At 36.3% G+C, this 18386-nt stretch overlaps 1 protein-coding gene across 3 annotated transcripts in view; it reads right to left on the reverse strand.

Moving 5' to 3' along the window:
• ACVR2A (activin A receptor type 2A) overlaps positions 1-18386 on the reverse strand; it is an 80946-nt gene that overhangs the window by 6874 nt on the left and 55686 nt on the right. For 2 of the 3 annotated variants that reach the window (XR_004423666.1, XM_033112281.1), the window contains exons 5-10: positions 13111-13134; positions 9149-9292; positions 7157-7300; positions 5985-6130; positions 4130-4244; positions 1593-1731 (exon numbers count right to left, since the gene is read on the reverse strand). Coding sequence is in view for 2 of the 3 variants with exons in the window: in XM_033112281.1 (XP_032968172.1) it covers positions 1593-1731; positions 4130-4244; positions 5985-6130; positions 7157-7300; positions 9149-9292; positions 13111-13134 (712 nt within the window). In the remaining variant the exon portion in view is untranslated. The remainder of the gene's footprint in view (positions 1-1592; positions 1732-4129; positions 4245-5984; positions 6131-7156; positions 7301-9148; positions 9293-13110; positions 13135-18386) is intronic. The other variant, XM_033112282.1, reaches the window with a different exon arrangement.

Below are 18386 nucleotides of genomic sequence, written 5' to 3' on the forward strand. Positions count from 1 at the left end.
AGCAACTTCTCACTCTAAACTCCCATTGCACCCCCTTACATTTCTCAGTACTACATTCATCCAAAATCATTCACTGAACACCTGTGTACCAAACACTGGGCTAGACAACTCACATTCACCTTACTCTACAGTTAAGTCCAGGAAAACATTTATCACTTTAAAGAAACTGTATTTAAGGGCAGGGCTCTGTGTGTCTCCTAACACCATCGCTAATGATTTGCTTTAGAGAGTTCTTAGTAATCAAGTTCTTATGAAATATATTTTCCTATGACATCTGTTATCGGACCTACTTCTGCTTCTAAAAATGCACATAATAAATGTACTTCCTCTTCCACTTTGAGCCAAAATAACTGAACAGCTTACTCTTCTTCCGATAGACTTCTAAGCTTAAATTATATCCAAGTTGCTCCGGTTTTTCCTTAGGTCCTGGATACCTCCCACGCCAAACCCCCAATCTTGGAAGAATGAACGGCTGTTCACTGCTGAGCTCACTCTACTAAGAACCCCAAATCAGATTTCATACCAGGGGTAGTCTGTCCTATTCTGAGTGGCTGTGAGAGCACTCGGGAAATAAAGTATTCCTACAAACCTAGGTTAAGCTGGTTATAGCTTTTTAGATATTCAACACAATTTCTTCTACGGTGTTGCACAATCCACTGGAAGTTTTCAGGCGATTATAAATTAAAATTTAAAACAACAGGTCAAGCCAATGGAATCTGTCTGGGAGTTTCCCAGGGAGCTTGCCTCGCAGTCCCCTATAACTGAGGGGCACCGAGCCCCCAGGGCACTGCTTCCAGCCCCTGGAGCACAGCGGCAGGCCCAGGATCAGCCCGCCGAGCAGGGCAAATGCTTCCAGGACTTGGACAAGGGTTCCCGTGACAAGAACAAGCAGGAGCCCTCAGACCAAGGTGCTGTGCTAGTGACGCTCACAGTAATGGTTACCTTGGATCAGAGACTTGCAAGGCTTTAAGGGTCAGAATGTAACCTGAGGTCCCTCCAACCGGGTGCTCGGTTCTGTGTCACGGAGGACAGCCTGTGCCACTCAGTCTGGCTGGTTAGGTGCATGCTGGCATCATGCGTGTCCTGGGAGGCAAAGCCCCCAAATCCACATGCACCCCTTTCACAAGGGTTGACTTTAGAACCTGGGGGTGGGACCCACACAACCCTATCCCCCAAAAGTAGCAGCCCCCTTCCTATATATGGATCAGTTTCAAATCGGTTTCACCACTTCCCACCTTGAGGCTAAAGAAGCAAGCTACTCAATTTCTACTTAATATTTGAGCCTCAAACTCATCATCTGTAAAACTGAGATAATTGCTACCTCCAAAGTTGTTTTGGGAAATAAGCTAAAGGTATGTGAAGTGCCCAGCAAAACATCTGGCAATGGTGAAGGATCAATGCATCATCCGTAACTTCCCTCTGTGGCCCACCCTCTGTGCCCTGCCTCCTTAATTCTCTTCAAGCTACCACCTCTTGAAGTCTACTTTTTAAAAAAGACTAGTACTGTAAAATATTACTTCTGAGTGTAACCATCCCTTTTCATACATGTGTAGTAGGCATATATATCTTTTTTAAAAACATTTTTCCCTTACCATCTGCAGCAGTACAGCGAGAAGCCAGTTCCCACAGGACTAGTCCCATGGCGTACATATCTATCCTCAAAAATGCATCCCTTTGGAAGTTTATAGCACCCTCTAATACCTCTGGAGCCATATACCTCCGGGTACCAACCTGAAAAAGATGTTGAAAGCAAACAGCACTCATTCATTAACTTTACGAACTAACATTTCATGATTTTGTAAAAAGAATCAAAAGCAAATGTGGTCTAAAATCAGATAAGGTAACTAAATCATGACCACTAGGTTACAGGGTCAAGCAGAATCGTATTCCATTTCAAATAATACAACAGCCAAGACACAGGAAAGCGAGGAAGCCTCAGTCAGTGGGCCCCGATTATACAGAGGACTTACGATGCAGCTCCTAAAACACACGAGGTAAGTCTTTAAAGACTGACAGAGAAAGATTTCCAAAAATAGTGTAGGATGAAACAGCAAGAAACAAAGCAGTATATACACTAAGATCTTTCTGGGTTCACTTAAATATATCAACAAACATTATGCTGGCAGAGGCTTAGAATTTTCCCCCTTCTGGAAGAGATCACAAGAAACTGAACAATAGCTGTGGGGAGAAGTATGGAATAGAGAAAAAGGTATATACTTTTCAGTTGTACTACTTCTGCATACTGTTTGAAATGTTATCTTTTAAAAAAATACTTTTTTCTCTTTCTCTGTATTAAAAAAAAACTAATAAACAATACAAAATGTAAAAAGAATTAGCCAAAAAGGGATGGATAAACTTTTTAAAGTTCTATTTGTTCAAAGTCTATGTGTTTATTTCTTTATGAATTTTGTCTTAAGAGTTCTTTCTTTATATCTGTCCCTAACAAACTGGTATTTCTCAGTAGTGTCACAGGTTACTCAGCTAGTACAGCCAGCTTTGGTTGGTACCTAACAACATTAAAAACTTTGCGAGATAGCTGGCCACGTCACAATTACTTGAGTACTGGCAGGTTCAGGCAGTGGCCCAGGTACTGGTATTTCCCAAACCTCCATCCCTAGGTGACTCTGATCTCCAGCCTAGAAGTTGGGGAATTATCTGCAAATATACATATTACAGAAATGCTTAAAAAAAAAAATCAGAATAGGTTACTAAGACCCTAAAGTTCCAGTTTTTAATTCATTTAGTAAGAACACTTTAAAGAAAGAAAAGGAAAGTAGCTCTACTTTTTTGCTATTTTAAATAATTATTTTAATTGTACAATTGTGTAATATATAAAATGTCTAATAATACGCATTTTTATATTTTCTGGTCCATGAAATCTAAAGTCAAGGACCACTGATGTAAGTTGTCATTTTCACCTCATCATGTAACCCAATTGTGAGGTTATTAAAAGAGAGGAATGAGTCCCAAATTTCTTCTTAAGAAAACCAGGGGGAGGGCTCTGAGGTACCAAAGGATTGACCTGCTCCCAAATTTTAGTCTTACGATAATTAATCATACAATGAGCTCGGATGTTTGTCCATAAGCTTCCTACACAATCTCCCTCTCAGTAATATTCTCCACAACACTGCCTTTGTTCCTAAATACATTTAGTGTCAACTTTTCTAGAACTATGACAGCTGACTGTTGTTCCAAACTAAATTCTTAAATCATTAGTCAATATTGCAAAAATTTATTGTGCTATGATTTTTTGAAAACTATTCTTGGAAATCAACAGGATACACTGGGAAAAAAGAAGCCGAAAATCAGATGACTGAATAATTTCCATGATTTGAAAGATGAAGAAATGATCACACCATAGCCTAAGTCATGTGGCTTTGTAACAAAATGGCACTGGGCAGGTCAAGGTGGTTTTCCTGATTAAAAGGTAATCTGCAGGAGTGAAAACACCTTTCCTAGCCTCCCAGTTGCTGAAAATAAAATGTATGTATGGATAATGTTCTTGCTGTCTTGGGCCTTATTAAAGGTCACTGTTACTGAGATCTCCATGCAGACCCTGACTAGACTTAGGCTCCTCACTCAGGGCTTTGCAAGTCTCTGAACGCTGGAGGGAATTCAGAGAAAAGCTATAAAGTTAACTAAAGAGTTACTGAAGCAATAAAGACCAAGAAGCAGGAAGCTGTAACTGTTGTCTGGAAAAATGGGCAGTTCTTACTACACCGTAACATAAATAGTGACTGATTATTTTTCCACTCCTCTTAAGATAGTGAAAGAATTAACAAGTTGAAAAGACTTAGTTAATAGTAAGAACTCCCTAAGAATGAGGTCTATTAAGTTGTGTTGGATTCTTCTTTGATTCGTTTTAAAAACAGAATCCCACGACATCTGTCTGGGTTGTTTTATGAAACTGCTTGATAGAAACCACTTGAGGTCCTCACAGTCCTTCAACCATCAGATGAAAATGTCTTCCTCAACCAATTTAACATAATACTCTCAAGAGAGTTTTTTATAGTAGATGCCAACTTAAATCACCACCACAGTAATTTTAGACCAATTCAATCCAGGTATGCCGTGCTTAGAAAATACAGGACAAGATTCTTTTTCCTACCAGTTTAGTCACCATCCTCACCTGTCCGTGGGTATCACCTGCAGACTTGCCAGCCTCAAACTTCAACGCCAACCCAAAGTCAGCAATGCAAGCTGTCAGATTGTTTTTCAACAGCACATTTTTACTTTTGATGTCCCTTGCAGAAAGAAAGATAGACAAAGTATTCAACTTAAGTTTAAATAAGTTACATCTTTTAAGATTTTTCACTGAACGTAGGAAAGAGGGAGGCTATGTATGGTATAAAAGAACAGTCACTAGACAGTATGAAACACAGAAAAAGGGAGAGAGAGAAAAAAGAAGCTGAAGCAAAGTCTCCATATGGCTTAAAGCACAAGAGTACAGAAACAAACTCCTATTCATAACGTGGACAAGAAGAAGGGATTCTTTCCATAACATTATTTTGTAAAGAGGCGCCATTCCAAAAACACTGTCCAGGCTACATGTTGTCTACATTATTCTTACCTACCAACCGTATAATTTCAGTTTTCTAAGAAATAAGGATATATCAGAGTTTATAGTTAGAAAATCCCATTGAAACAGAACTTAAAAAAACAAAATTTCAGAATTTTCAAATAATAGCTGAATCGGGACCTTCTGCCTGTTGGTACAGGCCTACATTTTAGAAGGGTCCCTTATTTTAGTGGTTCTTATAGTCATCAACCTGGTTAGAGAAGGCATCTGTAGGAATGTATAACAGATAGAAATTTTCACCAGGAACATACTGCTCCAGTTAGATCTGGTCTTCTGAAAAGAGTAATCGTTTTAAGGCAATCAGATATCCTGCTCTACACACGAGCCTCAACTGGTTCACCCAAGAGACGACTGTCCCAAGCTAAATGTATCTGCATCATGAGCAGTGGTTACATTTACGAATACACAAACAGAGACCAAGGGATACAGGCGGCACAGGGAGACACCCACAAATGCTGCAAAACCGATCACGTTTAGACTCAAAAGATTTTTAGGGACCCTACTCCTAATACCCTTTGGGGGTTCCAAAGGATTATTTCCCTATAGGACTGGGGGAGGTGAGTAAAAATCCAGGAAGAGGCAGTCAGACTGTACATAGGAAGGCGAGAAGGAAGAGGAGCTATTTCTGAGGTGGAGGTCATTTACATTTTGCAAAACCAGAATCTATATTAGAGTTGGATTAAAAGTAATGCCTCCCAGCAACTAAAACAACACCTAGTGGCACTCAACTAAATACCTGTTAAATCAATCAGTTTATACCTACTTTTAAAGCACCCATCTTTAAATTGAATACTACAGGATGACAAACTGGTCCCATGTTCAAGGAAGTTAAATACACAACAGCAAACTGAATCTCATTTAAGGGAACATATTCTCTTCTGAGTATATGGCAGCTGTTAGGTCCAAGGGCTATTTCTTCACAGAAAAAAAGCCAACTGTTCAAATGATGCCTCCTTTCCCCTTAGCTCAGGTAATGATCATGTGGTCATTCAAAACACAAGCAAAAAAGATATTCTAAGTCTCCTTAATTATATCCCCTTATGCCCACTTATAATCATCTTTGAAGTAAATCATGTTTTGAGGTAAAACAAATTTCTTTCTCTTTTGATTTAGAGAAAATACTTTCATTCTTAACCATGCTTTCAGAAATGAGACTAATTAAAACATAAGTCGATAATTAAACTAATGATGACTAACAATTAAGCTAATGATGTTAATGTATACATTATCCAAAACACTTCCTGGCCAATCTCAAAACTAACTTGAAAAACAAATGAAAATCATTCTGCCTCCTACAGCATGATTAGATAATTAGGGGGGAAATAAATTTTGTTCAAGGAATTAAAAGTTTAAATAGTAAACAAATGTTGAATTACGTGGGAAAATAATATAAATTTAGCTCTACCTGTGAGATATGGCGGGTTTGTGGCCATCTTTTAGGCCAGGTATATCCTCATGTAAATATGCCAGTCCTCTAGCCATGGTTTCTGCAATATGACACAATTCATTCCAAGAGACCACATTAGCCTTAAGAAAGTCTGACAGTGAACCCTAAAGAAAAGGGGGAAAGAAAAAACAACTTATGCTCTTGACAAAAGCCGTATGTATATATGGAGACTTTCCTTTTTACTTTTAAGAGGTTATGGAAGGCAACATATCTTTCCTTTTGGTGAATAATAATAATATCTGAAAAGCAATCTTTCTGGAATGATGCAAGTTTCATATTAAACATTTGACCAGAAAGAAATACCACTAATCTTTAAAGGTTTGCTACAAGCACGTTAGTCAATTTCCCCTTATTTAGAAGGCAAGTTAAAAAAAGAGAAAAAGAAAAAAAAAAGACTAGTTGAAAATCTAAACTTTCAGAAAATATTTAAAAAGTTAAAATATACTGATATAGAGATGTCACAGCATAGGACTAGGAAAGCACAAAATTAAGACATATAACTATAACTAACATAAAGAATCTTCCTCTAGAGAATTAAAAGAAGTAAAAGAGCCACTTATATCTGACAATGATGAACCTGACTGCCAAGAAGAACACGATTTCCTACTTCATTAATGTGTACTTTCATACGAACTCTGAAAGTAGAAAATTTGAGGAAAAATCGCAACTGTGGTTTTGGTAATGATTACTCTACAAATGAGTGACAGATCAAAGATCAGATAAATTTCCTGACTCTGGTTTTGTCACTAAGCTACCTTGATTACAGTTTTAAGAAACAAAATTCAAGCTGAAACAAGAGTTCATGTAATCAAAATGGATGGTAAATGGTAAATGAAAATTACTAAGCATTGGTTATAGTAAAATAATTATTTGTAAGAGAGGTAAATGCAGCACAAGAAATCAGGGATAAAAGACTGGTATTACATATGTAGAGGGTTAGGTGAAAAAGTTGCCATCTTTGCTCTTTTATCAAAATAAATTATTCTCTTAAATAGATTTTTATGTATAAATGTTAACCAACTATAATAACATACTATTCCCAGAAAGAATAAGTCTGAAGGATTTGTAACCAACATTAGGTAAGCAAACCAACCCCGACTTTACTGAGTTAAAATGGAAAGTCATTTCACCTTTTCATGAAAGGCTGTGATTAGCCAAAGGTCCACATCGACGCTGGTGCCTCGTTTTTCAGCACCAATGAACTGTAGTATGTTCTCATGCTTCATTCCAGGCAAACTGTAGACTTCATATTCATTTTGCCATGACTGTTTGTCCTAAAGTCAAAAAGAAAGAATAGTAAGAATGCAAAGAATACAGGCCATCTAAGCAATAACTCAAATAAGTTCTAAGGAAAAAAAAAATCAAGCTAAGTATTAAAAGATTCTTTAGTTTTGTCTTTTAATAAAAGAAAAGTAATGATAGGTAACAATTCTATACCAAATGTCTGCCCTGCCCCATTCCCTCAAAACATACTCTTCTGTGTTTCTAGTTTATAAACACAGGTGTTGATCAGAAATGCTGCACATCTGTAGCTAACAACAGCAGCACATTCTGCTTACAGTCAGCACTCCAGTGGAATTTCATCGTGGTCTGAAGTTACTTGTGTTACTTTTCAGAATAATCTCCCTGAGAGAGGAAATTCAGGTAGAATGACTTCATCTAATTAGAAATTTCTGTTCAGATTAACGTTGTATCACACATTCTTAACAAAATGTTTACAATACCCTGCAAAGCCAACAGAGAGCAATGGAGTATAAATAGGCAATACAGTAATTTAAAACACCACAGACGCATTTGTGCCTCTAACTGATCCATGCCTACATATCGATTTATAAAGGATTTAATTTCTTTTCACAGTGAAAGGATAAGGAAAGTTGAAGGCATGATTGCATAATGGTTAGTAACTCTCCGGATCCAAAATATCTAAGAACCTTTGGCAAGTTCCATAATCATTCAGTTCCCTTATTAGCAAAACGGGACTGTAACGTCCGCCTCATGGGGTCGCTGTATTATATGTATATGGTGTGTTGTATTATATACATGGGTAATATATGGACATATTAGTGAGCACCCATATACGGAAAGCACCTCTACCTGACACAATAGAAGCGTTCAATAAAATGTTAGCTACTGTTATTGTTATTACTCTTGCGTTAATATCATCCAAATATTTGTGAACCTTGCCACAAAAGAATAGACTCTTCCTCTGAGAACTAAACTATGCAGTATCTACACTTCCACAAAAAAAAAAAGGAATAAACTTCTTCACAGATTCTAAGAAAAAGGCAAGAAGGCTAAAATCTAGGTATATTAAGACAAAGAAGTTTGATTATATAATAAGTTTGGAATAAGGAAGACCCATTGTGTGGGTGCCAGGACCACAATGCCATGCATGGCTTTAGCCGCAGGGCTGTGTGTGAGCAAGAGACAGGGGAGAGGAATCACCACAGGTCTATACCACCAACAGGACAAAACACAACATGAGTCAAGTCAAAGGTGTTATTAGACCAGAGTTTTACGAGGTCAGCCCCCTTATAAATAAATAAATAAATAAATAAATAAATAAATAAATAAATAAAAATTTAAAAATAAAATAAATTATTCAACAGTAAACCAATTATTTAGTCTTGATTCACTGCCTCTGAAAACTCACCAAACAAAAACTGAAATGATTACATAAACTCTCAAAAGTAGAGCAAAAATGAATCCGTTTGATAATGTACCTCCAAACAGCAATTCTAAAACAAAGCACACTACTCTTTCACTCTTTTGTTTGCTTTTTCTGATAATGTCAATGAGATATTAAAAGTTAACCACTCAGACAATGGACCACATTTTTTATTAGAATCCTCACCTTCACTTTGTATTTCTTTAGAATTTTTACTGGCAAAAGATCTGTATGTTCATTTTTTGTAATTCCACCACTCTAAGCAAATATGACTTGTACCATTAATTCCATCTCTCAGATGAGAAGGCACTTGTAACAGGGCTGACCACTTTCCCTAGTATTACAAGAATCACCTTGAAACACGTGGCGTATGTTTCCAGACGGTATGAGTTACAACCTAGCCAGTTTCATCTTTTAAAACATATATGCAGATTAGAATACTGTAACAAAATACCTGTATTGGAAATATTTTCACAGCCACATATTCATTGAGCAACTGGGCTTTCCAGACACAACCAAATCTTCCCCTTGCTTTCACTTCTAATAACTGCAGTGGCTTCAAACCTAGTAATGGAGAAGGTGGGGGTGGTCCTGGATCCTACAGATAAACAATAATAATAATATTAAAAAGCAGCACTTGATACATGTCATTCTAAATATGAGGGGGAAAGTGAGTATACTGAGGAATCAACTGACAGAAACAATAAACACATACAAATGACATTAACTTCAATCTTCCCAAAAATGTGTTCTCAAGCATTACTAATTATCTATAGTCATCACAAGGCAAGCAACTCGAATGAAGAGTTTTCCTAGTAACATTCAGCGCTATTGCTATATATGCAGAGCAGGAGAAAAGACCTAAAATCCTGTTGATCCAGTCTCTCACTAATTTTCCCCACTAAGATTTTCTGTGACCTCTAGGATACTACTAACAGTACACTTCAACGGTTTCCTCCAATTGCTACTTCCTTACAGGACGAGGATTCGAAAAGTGCCAGAAACAGCAAACTATGGCTGTGTCTCAAAGAAAACCTCTTCAAAATCCACAAGTTTCCCCAGTGACTGTTTAACTTTAAATCCTTTCTTCATTAATCTCAGAAATACCCACATTCTCAAACACATCGCAGATAGTGATATCAAATACAAAGCACATAAAAGAAATAATGTAGGTTAACACTGCTATAGCCAAACTATTCCGTTCATTCTAATTTTTCAACCTATTAACAATTCATCCCTTTGCTTATAATCATTTCCCAAAATTGACCTGAGATAACAATTACTAGTATTCTGGGTCTGACGGACAAAGAAAATACAGGTATTCAGAAAGAGAGCGGTCATCATAGCAGACGACAGGGTCTGGTACATGAAACAGAAGTGTATAGCGATAGTTAATTTTGTTTAAATGGAGCACTACTAGCACATAAACAGGAGTACAGCATTTATAAAGGCAAGGGAATCCCCCTGTACCATAGAGTGGCAACCCTTCACTGAAAGTATTGTTACCAGTTCAATATCTGCAAGAAAAAAGATGTAGAAAGCCTTCTGAAAAGCTTTGGAGAAAATAAAAATGTTTGAAGGGCTGCATAATGAATATTGTAGGGAGCTACTAAAATTTCTGTGGCTACAGCAACAGATATGATGATTCTGGGTGGCATCTAAGACACTTGGAAATAGTATGTCACCCCCATATCAGTGCATCTCTCTGCCTTTCCTCTCCTCCCTTTAAAAACAAAAACAAACAAACAAACTCTTCTAAGCTTCAAGACTGTTTGTTGCTGCTCCCATTAGGCTTTGCTCAGCCCGCTGGTGCCTCTCAAGATTTTATAAAGTTGACCTCCACATTAGAAGGACCCTCAACAACAGAAAGACTGCAAGATATTAAGGGAAAAAAACATGGCATTTCTTCTTCTGAACTACAGTAGACAATTATTACAAAATGGTTTCAGAATTCCTATTTTTAAAAAGTTAAGATAAACTAAACTACAACACTTCCTGTGATTCACTTCAATCTCAGATATTTATTTTTAAAATGTGTACAAAAGGTCTTTCTCCTTCACACATCCAAACATGAAAGGTTAGTAGGGCTAAAGAGTGTTTTCGTTTAACAGAGTGACAAGTCAAGGAAGTCAGATATAAATCTTATAGAAGTATGGATCCTAAGTTATGATCCTGAGTGGAAGGAGAACCAAGAAACATGGGAAAGGTTTTATGAAAACTAAATCCTCCCTACCTCAGTCCTTGACTGGTCATGACACGTGTAATAGGAGATTCCACTCACGTGAATGTGGAGACAGGAGGACAAAAGGTTGAAAACTACACTTCTAGAGGCAAAGGAAACCACTGAGGGTTCAAAGTCCAAGGATTATTGGCTAACTGCATAAAAGAATAATTATGCTAACTGAAAAAGTTCAATTTGAAACTATAAAGTTAAAGTCAATCATTCCACTCCTTTAGAGATAAGTTAAAAAAAAATCAATTTTTCAAAGCAGGGATGCCAAAAAGTATACAGATAAGGGCTGACAGCTGAAGAGGAAAAATAACCAGGTAAAGGGTAATATGGCTCTAAATTTCAACACTAAGAGTTTTAATAACTTTGATATGTATTGACCGATAATGTCTCTCTACATAACATACACACTGCCCATTCTGTGTTCTAAAGAGCACCGACCACCTGGATCTGATTCAGTCTATAAAACAGAATTCTCAATGTACACTTAATGTACATGTCAAATTAAGAATGTCAATAGTTCAAAATATGATTTAATATGATATTAGCCTTAATTTTAGGAAACATACAATAACTTTCAGTGTCTATGCTTAGAAAAAAAAAATCATTGAATGTTTTCCAAATGTGGAGATAAACTTCAAAGTTCCCGTTTCCAAGCTTTGTTCACCAAGTCTCTAAGCTGCCATGACTTCAGTGAGAAATCTTAGATTACTCTCCAGTGCTATTACCATTGTATCCTAACAGCCTGAAAACACACTGTTGTCAAAATCGCTTATACATAAAGAGCTTAAACGAAGGTGGACACTGGCCAATTTTGAAAGGGTGAGAAAAAAGTCTACAAAGCCATATCCCTATGGAATGTCAAAACTATTAGAAATGGTATGTGTTTTTAAATAATATTCTATAATACTTAAAAAGCTGTGTTCAAAAATGAGTGACTGTAACAGATTAAATAAAATCTGTAACACCAATCAACAAACATTTTTGGCATTTCAATAAAAAAATTACTAGAATGTTCTTTTGTTTCATACTTTTTGGCTCTTCATTAAATTTATAGTAATCTTTAACTGCATCTCTAATATCTAGCTTTTACTTATTCTGTAATTTAAGATTAGAAATTATTTTCCATTTATTAACACTGTTATACTAATTTACCCACAAAAACTCAATACTTGATTCTAAAATAAATATTTATACCTTTAAAATATATGAACACCTGGGAAGACAATTTCAGATTTATACTTCATAATGACAGCACCATTCTGATGTTATCCATAAAACATGGCTTTGCTGTGCTACACAGAAAAACCACTTTTGGGGAGCGGGGCAACGATAAAGACTGCAGAATTCCTTAAAATGGTCCCTAAGTCTCCAGTTCTCTTGCAGCATCCATGCTATTTTTTGCACAGTTAAAAAGATATGCATTACAGCATGGTTGTGATTACACCGCTTCTTTACCCATTTGTGTGTGAAAATTATGGCATCAAAAGACATCATGTTGTGAAAGAACAAACGACAACAGCTGGAGAGAGTGCCCCCCACTCCAATACCACTCTCCAGTATCATTACTATAGCCAATACTGGAATAAATTATTAGATGTGAAGAGCTGCGAAGCAGTCGGTGATCATCTTACTTATTGCATTTTCCATGTGAAGGCTGAACTCTAACCTAAAGAAAGCCTTAAGCCTCCACACAGCAAAAGATCAGGTTAGACTTCTCTAGGTTGTCCATTACTTAAAGATGTCAAAGATGAAAGAAACTATCCGAAAATATAGATTTCACATTAAAAGATAATGGGTTCAACCAGAAAGTCAGCCCCTGTCAAAAATGAGCACATGCTGACCTTTAAGCTAATGACATAATATAAAAATTAACCAATACAAGGTTTTTAAGGCTAAAAATCTAATCATTAGGTGTTAATGTCTAATCAACTAAAACAGTTGTTTCTACATTCCATCTCAGAAAAGTATAAATACTGTTAACAATCCTTTAAAACCAAAAACTATTACTATGGCAAATAAATCATGTTTTCAATACTAAAAGTAGGAAAAAAAACTTCATAACAAATGTATAAACTATAAAGGATGCACAATAAAGCAACAACAAAAAAAATCTAAGAACAAAATGTTTAGTATGCATCCACAGAAAGTTCCACAACCATAAAACAAACATCAATGCATCTTACCTCTATCATTATATGAAAGGCGTGCTTGTGAAGAAAAAAACACAGGCAAAAGAAATTACGATTTATATCCAGAATGAAATGAAAAATGACACATCAGTTACAAAAGTGAAAGAAGGAGAATAATGATTCAGCTTTTTAAAGGTTGGCAATGATCCAATGTATCATATTTCTAAAATGAGGATTGGGAACACTTTCCTTATAAATGAAGGAAAGTAATAAGTATGTATGTATATATATGAAAGAAAACTTGGACACTACTTATCAGATAAGGGGTATTATAAAGATGACTCTAGCATGACCCTGAGTTACCTGGTCCAATGGACTTCAAGCTAGCAAATAAACTAAACAAGTCTTAAATAACTGTTAGTTTTCTAAGAAGTTCTAAACTATAAGAGTAAAACAAGTAATTAGAGAAGATATGCGTTGGAATTGGCTTCTGGACACCAGAGGGCAGTATTGCCCTTAACAAAAACTGTAGGAGCGGTAATGAAATTTTTATGTGTGTGGCTCAAGTGAGACCACATCTCTGATAGCTGTCTCAAGACTCCTTACAATCGCCTACACTTCCTGAACGGCTTCATTCCCCTTTCATGCAATACAGTAGACTCATAATAGTGAGACAGAAAAAAATGTTTCTGGTGCCTATGTGAATGTGTGGAACAATACACACTATACCCATACACTAGGGGTAACGATACAATTAGGGTTTTAAAAAAAAAAGACAAGGGAAGAATGACAAAATCAGAATTAAAAGTAGAAAAGTAACAGACCAGGCCTATTGCTAATCTATTTCCCTAGACACATCAAGAGTGAAGAAGTGTAACAGTGCTGGCCCGGGGAACAAGTATCCATACATCTTTTCAGCCTGAGGACAGACGTTCATAAAGAACAAGATTTTCATTTTCCCCAGTCATCCTAAAATAAGTTAAGGGCCAAATTTAAAATGAAGAGAAATACTGTCACCAGTGTAAAAGAAGGCTCTGATCCTTCTAATCATTGATTATATTCCCCAGTTTCCGATATTTCTATAAAGAACAATAGCACTGACAAAAAAGATTTGACAACCCATTTATCTGTACCAGTTGCTTAACTGGTTTTTCTTCCTTCTTGATTTTTTTCCAATGAAAATGATTCAGGATTATTTATAATTCATCTAAAAGGCTTAGCTAATCCTACTATCAAAACATCTGATCAGTACTCCAGAGTAAAATTCATCCCTTAAAAGAAATACGTGCCACGTGAATAACTAGACTACAGCTTCCCAAGGCTTAAGCATCTCTCAGGTTTGTTTGCATACAGGTGCTTTCAGAGATAAAGATGCCACAGTAACAACACTGCAAGTAAGTGCTATCCATGCATCTTACCAAAAAGTCTATCTTTGTTCAACATACTGCTCAATAAGTGAATATTAGGATAAACTACAGAATGATCCAAACTAAACAAGAGACACTAAAAACAGGCCTCAGTGTATAAGGTATGTTACAAAATAAAAGGGTCAAGACAGAATCCAAAAAAATAAATTCATCAAAACACATAAAGTAACCAAACAAAACAGTTTGGAGGCACAGCATGGAAAATGTAATTTGAATGGCATGGACTATAACTGGAGATGACAGTGAAAACCAAATCAGCACATTAATGTCAAGTAATTAGGTTGCTGAATGAGGAAGAGACTTGCTCCGTATTCCTTAAGGGGAAAAGAAATGAACAGTCCTTCTCCATTCAACAAATCTTTAAATCTTTGAGCACCTAGTTTGTGCCAGCCACTGACTACCCAGGCTCTCCTGGTGCTTCCTACAGTGTGGGGAAGAAAGACTAACCAAAGACTACACTAATAAATGCATAATTATAAAATCTAAAGGAATTCAGTACTTTGAGCACCTGTAACAGGAAACCTGACTTACACCGACCGGCAAGTTAAGAGGTTTTCCTTAGGAGAGGACCCTTGAGAAATGAAGTATTAGAGGGAGGAAGGTAAGATACAAAAAGCAGTATTGGGACACATCCTAGATTTCTGACTTGTGCAACCAAATGGTAACTGGTTCCATTTCCTGAGAACCAGGTTTGAGAGAGAAGAGCATTCCACTTGAATGTTAAGTGCTCGGAGACATCTCAGTGGAGATATTTAGTATTTAGATATACATAGCTGGAACACAAATAAATCTTTCTAGAAATATGGATTTTGTTCATTTATATACTAAAAATAAATATAGATATTTCTCCTATGTATTTAAACCACTCCAAAATTTTTATATATTTTTTGCGATGAGAGGGGATAACTCACTCAACAACTTCTTGGAACTCTCAAGGAGAATTAAAGATCCCCTACCCAAAGTATTTGTAAACTGACAAATTCTAAATTTATCTCCTCTTAGTCATCTAATTATCTTACATTCTAAAAAATTTTACAATCACTAAATATAAAAACACTATTGCCAAGCAGACAGAAATAGAATCTATAAAGATATAACACAGTGTGTGTTATCAGGACAAATGTTTCTGGGGTAGGGAAAGCAAGACATTATACATTAACAGATTCACTAATATTGATACTGTCAAATGCACAGCCATGATTCTATCCAATTATAACTTCAAAATTCCTTTGTGATATATCAACTGCCACTTCCTACAGTTTCTTTCATCTGACACCTCCTGGAAGCCAAGCAAAGACTGACCAAGGTGGATGAAATTAGGATTCTGAACACACTCCCTAAGAAGTGGTGGGCTCCTCAGATACCAGCATTGGGATTAAAAGGCTGAGAGATAGATACAAGCGTGCCCATTCTCCTTTTAGCAGCTGCTCAGAAGTATCAGGTTTATTACTAGTATAGAAGAAATTTAATTTGTATTTTAGCATTTGTATTCTGCAAGTAAGTCTGAAAGAAAGGAAAAGGACCGTGCTATGTATTAATAAATTGTGATATGGTAGGGTGGTTATGGTTATCTGTCTATATACACTCACTATAAAAACTATTTTAAATGTAATTTATGCACTCTGGTCCTTCCCCTTATCTTATTTTAGTTTTTTACCGAAATAAGCCATTCCATTAAAATGACTTTAGTGGATAATAATCCTTGGATAAAAACGACCAGGCGTTGCCACTCAGCAGACTGACTCTAGGCCAGTCACCTCTCTGTGCCTCGATTTTCTTACGCTGTAAAATGGAATTCATAAAACACAACCTGTATCATGGGGTGTTGAAGGATTAAATGAGCTAATATGTGTAAAGTGTTCTGTATAGTGCTTGACAGAGTACTCAAAATGAAATCTTTTATCACACTAATTTCAAAGTATTGACACATATCTACAACGGTTTCAATAAAAAATGATTCCTTTTGAGTACAGTTTTGAGGCTGTTGCTCTGTTAGTAGTAACAGCTAGCACTTATTGACAACATAGCATTAGTTAAGCACCCCAGGTGGCTCTTCTCCAAATCACTACAGAACTGCAATCATGTATTTCAACTCCTTTCCTCCATCTATGCCCAAAATTATTGAGGCAACCCCCTTGCAGTACTCTTTACCCTTCACGTCCAACCTGCAAAGTCAACCAACCAACCAACCAAACTTTAGTTCACCTACATACTGACTGAGGGCTCCCAGGGCCAGCAGGACTGTCCCGGTGCCACTTACTACTGTACATCCTGCAAGTGCTTGGCACACAACAGGACGAGCATTAGGTGAGTGCTTAAGCAAGACCAAAACAAACGGACACACTTGAGTAGCTCCCAGCCTATCTGATATAAGCAGCTTTCACTAACAAATGGACTTTTTCAGTTTTATCATCTCAAATTAATAGAAGAAGATTTGACAGCGATGAAGTAGCTAGGAATGAAGGAATAGACCTAGGACGAGATCCAGGAAATAAAGAATATAGAGAAAAGCAAACCCACTTCTTCCTATCTACCGTTCCCTTGCAGACAAGAAAAAGGAGAAACTGTGTACTTTGGCCTGTGCACACCAGTCCCGTTCGTAACTTGGCACACTGCCATCTCCACAGGCCAAAGGAAAACTGAACTTAAACATTTTAAACAAATATAAGTCAGTTTTAGGAATAAGGTGCTTCGATTAATGTGCAGCGTTAACTTATTTTAAGCTTTTTGATAAAACTAATTTTTTCCTTCTTCCTTCCCTTCCTTTTTGCTTTTGGACACAGAATTTCAGCTAATTTCCAAGTGGGCCTGTCTATGCATTTGTAAGTGAAATACATATATATATATATATATATATATATTCCCATAAGAGTAATTTGTCAAATGGCATGCCTATGGATAATTTATGGCACTTCTCCAACAATCAGTTTAGAAGTATATATAAAAGTTAGTTGTAATTTAGGTTACCAATACAAAAGCAATCACATAGATTGGTGGAACATAGAAGAAAGTGACATTTGTAGTAGCCCTGCACTATTTCTTAGGCATCTACCAGGAAAAAAACAACAAATGCTCAAGCATAAGACAGTAGCATTACATCACCATATTTTAAGCATGCTAAAAGATAGAGTTAAAAGTATTTGTGAAATGTAGGTTCCAGTTCTTAGCAGAGCTGGAAACCTAACACAAACTCTAAGCTAATAAAACAACAAAGTTTGGCATTTCATCAGCATACATTAAGTTCCACCAAATTTCACTTAAAAACACATCATTCACCTCTTCTACCAAGGGGATCAAATAAATGTTGACGGAAGGAGAACTGACTCCAGGTGGTGAACACACAGTGCAATACATAGATGATATTTTATACAAATGGACACTTGAAACCTATATAATTTTTACTAACCAATGTTACCCCAATACATTTAATTAATAAAAATCCATAATTTAATCAGAATGAGCTTGATTAGAAGTATTCAGCTGAAAAGTATACACTGTGGAATAACATTTTTTAACTATAAAAGAGAAAAAAGCATACACTGAAACAAATGAGATCAGAGAAAGGTATCAAAGGATACACACCAACCTTTTAAAACTGGTTATTTCAGAAAAGTGATACAGGAAAAAGAGGAAGAACAAAAGATTCTCTCTCTTTTTTGGGGGAACACTCTTCGTTCTGCATAATTTGTCTTGTTACAACAAGCAAGAACTTATAATTTTTAAATAGACTTTTAAAAAGAAAGTGAAAGATATAGAGATGTGTTCATAAACTCCAACCATTTAGCAACCAACCTATTTTAAGAAGTGCTTTTATAGAAGTAATGTTTATTTTGCAAGTATAACTTAATATTAGCATATTAAATACTTAACAAAATCTAGTAAATTTCCCCTGCATCCTCCCCA

This window comes from Rhinolophus ferrumequinum, chromosome 8 (genome assembly GCF_004115265.2).
Source record: "Rhinolophus ferrumequinum isolate MPI-CBG mRhiFer1 chromosome 8, mRhiFer1_v1.p, whole genome shotgun sequence".
Lineage (NCBI taxonomy): Eukaryota > Metazoa > Chordata > Mammalia > Chiroptera > Rhinolophidae > Rhinolophus > Rhinolophus ferrumequinum.